The following is a 4,898-nucleotide window of genomic DNA, read 5'->3' on the forward strand; positions in this document are numbered from 1 at the left end:
TGGAACAGCTAAAGATTTCATTTGCCATATTATGTACAAGCAATGAAAGGGAAACCGTTTTATACAGAAAAGCACAAAGACGAAAAAACCCCCTCTTCATTACATTTCTTTTCCACGATCACATTACTCCACAATACTCACTTCATGAAAAATCAAGGGGAGTCACCCTGTGGCATTCCAGAGGCTGCCAAACATCCACATTAGGAATCTCAAAAGTGTACTAACAATAATTTGGGATGCAGAATGTTTGCTGACTAACTTTTTGAGTTCTACCATTCTTCTGCATTAAAAGAAATGGCTTCTTTTCTAACTTTTCTTTTACTTCTTTGAATAAAGAATAAGGCAGGAGAATGGAAAACTGTGAACAGAATACAAACAACGTTAAAAGAATTTTTCAAATCTCCACAGTTTAGAAAGGACAAATTTGATATTCTTATTTCTCATGCTATAGATGATTGGATTGAACAGGGGTGGAAGAAGGGAGTACAGAACAGTCAACCCAAAATCGAAGTAAGATGGAGTGTTAGATGGAGGTCTCATATAGGCAAACCATCCAGTTATTAATAACATAGATACTACTATAAGGTGGGGAATACAAGTGGATAAGGCTTTTTTTCTCCCTTGTTCAGAAGGGATTCTTAACACTGCCTTGAAGATTGTGGCATATGACACAATAACAAAAATAAAACAACCTAGTCCAACAACAACACTGGCCACAAGAACACCAACCTCAAGACAATTGAAACGAGAGCAGGATAGTTTTAACAATTGAGGAATTTCACAGAAAAATTGGTTGACAACATTAGAACAAAACAGGATTGTAAAAGTGCCAGTGGTATGCAACATTCCACAGAGAAGACCTGCAACCCACACTAGAATTATTATTTCAGCACAGTTTTTCCAATTCATCACCATTTGATAGTGTAGTGGATGGCAAATGGCAACATACCGATCATATGCCATGACTGTCAGGAGGAAAAAATCAGAAGCTTCAAAGGAGAGAAAGAGAAAGATTTGAACAATGCAGCCAACATAAGAGATGTGTCTGGTACCCATGAGAGAATTTATCATGGATTTTGGGACAATGACTGAAACAATGCCCATGTCCTGCAGAGCTAAATTCATGAGAAAGAAGTACATCGGGTTGTGCAGGCGATGGTCTAAAAATACTGCAGAGATGATGATAAAATTTGTTGTTACAGTTGCCAAATATAACACAAAGAAGAAGAAGAAATGCAAAAGCTGCATATGCCGATTTTGTGAGAATTCCAGCAGCAGAAAGTAAGAAATGGTTTGATTCTTCATGTTTCATTTAGAGTAAAGCTGGCATAACTGCAAGGAAACAGAGGAGGGAGATACAATTAGATAAAATTTGGGAAGTGGAACTTTATATGTGGTGAGAATAAAAAACATAAATATACATATAGCATGGACAGAATGAACTGAGGATCAGAGAATGGAAAACATGAATGTAGGATGGAGATATAAGAGCATTCTTGTCAATTTCTGTGCATCTGTCTAAAGAACCAATCACCAACCCCATAGTTTTCCTTCTTTCTTCTTTCCAGTACTCTTCCTTCATGTATTAATCAAAAGGAGTAGAAAAACTTCATTTGGGTTCATTTTCATCAATGGAATACTACAGGGAATAATTGGAGCCATCATTATGTACCACCACTCCTATAGGATTGGGGTAGTATTGGAAAATTGGATGTCGTATATATGGTGCTTTATGCTTCTACAAGAAGGGCAATGCAAATCTAGCATATAAATAGAGCAATCAATTTCCTGCCTTGATCAGAAGGGATTCTTAATACTGTCTTGAAGATCATTGCATAAGATACAATAATAAAAGTAAAACAACCTAGTGAAACAATGATACTGGCTATAACAATTCCAACCTCAAGTAGATTTAAGCCAGAGCAGGATAATTTTAGCAATTGTGGACTTTCACAAAAGAATTGGTTGACATTAGAACAAGACAGGATGGAAAAAGTGTCAATGGTATGCAACGTGCCACATAGAAGATCTGCAAACCACACTACTATTATTATTTCAGTGCAGGCTTTCCAATTCATCACCATCTCATAGTTTCTATGTTAGTATTAAATGGATGTTTTGCCTATGGGAGACCTCCCTCTAACACAGTATCTTACTTGGATTTCAGGTTGACTGCTCTGTATTCCCTCCTTCCACCCCCTCTACAATCCAATTATCTATAGCATGAGAGTGTTAAAAATCTTACCACTAAGTAAATGCTGTCCCAATAATTTTTCTGTATTGAAACATCAATCTGCAGTCATATAAATTTCTATTCTGAATGTTTATTAATCTTTGTTTTGTTTCCCTCAAGAGACACGTACACCAAAAATGAAACTGACTTATGTGTGCTTATTAACATAATTGGCCATTAAGAACACAACAGTTTCCTCCAGGAGATGTTATCATATCATATAGAATAATAATATCTCAGATAATTAACAGAATGAGGGCCACAGTGTAAATTGTGAGAGGTGAAACAGAATCAAGTGACAAGACTTCCTTGGTGCATATTTCATCATTTGTGATTTTCTTTCATCTTCAGCTTTTAAAAATTTCTAACTCTATTCTGGATGCCATAGATACCTTGGCTAGGTATGTCTACATACCTAGAGGTGGAATATAATTCTTCAAATTATAAAGGGAAAAGGCAGAGAAGAAATATCAGGAAATATCAAGAAATATCACAGAAACCTAGTGAAGGCTGGACAAGAAGCAATGGGTGGAAACTAATCAAGGAGAGAAGCAATCTAGAACTAAGGAGATTAAAGGACTGTCACTCTTGTTAATTGGTCACCTTGTTGGACGGAGGTCTTCGCCACTTACGAGGTTGTGACCTTCAAAAATTCTTCTCTGACCTGTCGGTAAACAGGTTTTACCATATCCCAAAGGACGGACTCGTCCCCCAACCTGATCTACACCTTCAAGGTCCCTTCCAACTTTACTATTATTATTATTATTATTTACACAATAAAACAATAGAACCTGGTGGCATTTGTGAAGAAGTCCAAAAAAGCATGATTATTGTACTGTTGTATTGCATGCCACACTCCTTTGTAGGGAGCATGTGGCTGCCTGATGAGACTGCTAATACATACCTAAAACAAGGCTCAGAGAATGAGGCACAATGTAAGCCCGTAGAAATGTGTAGCTTTTATAATAATAATAATAAAATAAAGTCATAGAAATGAGTACAAAATCTCATAGAGCAAGATACAGAGTGGTTAATATTTAGAAAAGGAGTTATGCAAATATTTGTACTGGAAAATCAGTGTACATATCATGTATAAAATATTGGTAATTGATAATTGCAGAATGTATTCCCCCAATGAGCAGTACCACTTCCAGAATAACCCATTAACATCCCATCTGACAAAACACCAAGACACAGATTGCAATGTTTTTCATACCTCAGCATATTTTACTCAAGTATAGAACATTTGCAACGATTATAAAGTATAATCACAAAAAATTTAAGAAATATACACAGTAAGAATGTCTCTAGAGGCAGATATAATGTATGCAATTCTTATACTTCTGTAAGAAAGAAAGGCTACACTGTTATTATGTGGAAGGAAAGGTGGTCAGTACATCAGTATTTTGATGCCACACTCAATTCTTTTATATACGCACTGAAATCTTACCTTGATAGGTGAAAAGGGTAGGAGATAGTCATGGTTCTGCAAGTCTCCTTTTTTTGGACAAGTAGATCTTCTTTCCTAGAAGTCTTGATTACCTCAAGAGTATTTCAGTTCTTTCAGTTTTTAATGATTTTGGTCAAACTAATTTTTCTTGTTCCCATTTTGGATTGAAACTTTATCTTCTTCATATTTTACAAACCATGCTTAAACACAGCATGCCTTAACATAATGCCTGAAATCAGTTGAAAAACTATGCAGCAACAATGTCAAAAATGACATTGTCTGGTCATCTCCAGATGGAGCGGTCATTAGAAAGGCTCTTGAATGATATGTGCTGTATACAATATATGATGTTCACGAATAAGAAAGTAATAGCCACACAGATTAGGCAAATGTTGATAGACTTTATTGAGTAAAACACAGCAAAGTAGTAACTATAACTGCAGAAGTACAGTGTGGACAAGGAATATCCACAAATAAAGCAAGAGTACAAGAAGGAAATACAGAAATATAAATATAGGAGAAAATGTCATATTCTTTTAGGTGAAACCCCTCACCCACAACAAAATGTATTCATATTGCCTAGGTTATTTCAGTATCCATATGGCACCTTCCAAAAGTATACTTATACTGATCCATGAAGTATTTGTCCTATCTTTATTTAAATATAAATTTAATGTGCATTTACATGAAAATGTATTTTAAAATGTATTTGGACAGATGATGGCATAAATAACACAAAAGGCATAACCACAAAACCTGGACAAGGCTTTTAGTGTGCTATCAGCGGCTTGGATGAAATCTTCAGTAAATTTTAATAAAATCTCATTCTGATGCACATCTATTTAGATTTGTACCTTCGGGTACTAGACAATGGAGTATTTCTTATCTCTTCCAATTTACATCATGTTGCATGGTTACTGTAAGCTTATATGATGTTCTATTACAATTATGACATAGACTTCTTGCCTTTTCATATTGCCATGGTTATAAAAAAGTTACAGTAGATAGTAACGATCACCCATCCTGCCTACCCTACCAAGTGCCTGATTTTGCTAAAGCACTTCTAAGAGAAAAAAAGAATACACTTGAACTAAAATAAGTAAGAACCTGTTTTGTGTGGTGCTTAAGGCACCACACTAGAAATCAGGAGACACTGATGTTTAGTCCTGCTGTAGGAATGAAACCAGATGGGTGACTTTGGGCCTGTCACTCACT

The 4,898-nt window shown here is 35.6% G+C and overlaps 1 protein-coding gene across 1 annotated transcript; it reads right to left on the minus strand.

The window, feature by feature from the left end:
• Positions 1 to 381: 381 nt before the first annotated feature.
• Positions 382 to 1,317, minus strand: LOC107296577 (olfactory receptor 14A16-like). The gene has a single exon (XM_029286101.1). It carries the CDS (start codon positions 1,303 to 1,305, stop codon positions 382 to 384), a length of 924 nt encoding a protein of 307 aa, XP_029141934.1. The 5' UTR covers positions 1,306 to 1,317.
• Between the last annotated feature and the right edge of the window lie 3,581 nt (positions 1,318 to 4,898).

The sequence above is a fragment of the Protobothrops mucrosquamatus genome, unplaced genomic scaffold, assembly GCF_001527695.2.
Source record: "Protobothrops mucrosquamatus isolate PMUCROS unplaced genomic scaffold, P.Mucros_1.0 scaffold2875, whole genome shotgun sequence".
Classification (NCBI taxonomy): Eukaryota; Metazoa; Chordata; class Lepidosauria; order Squamata; family Viperidae; genus Protobothrops; species Protobothrops mucrosquamatus.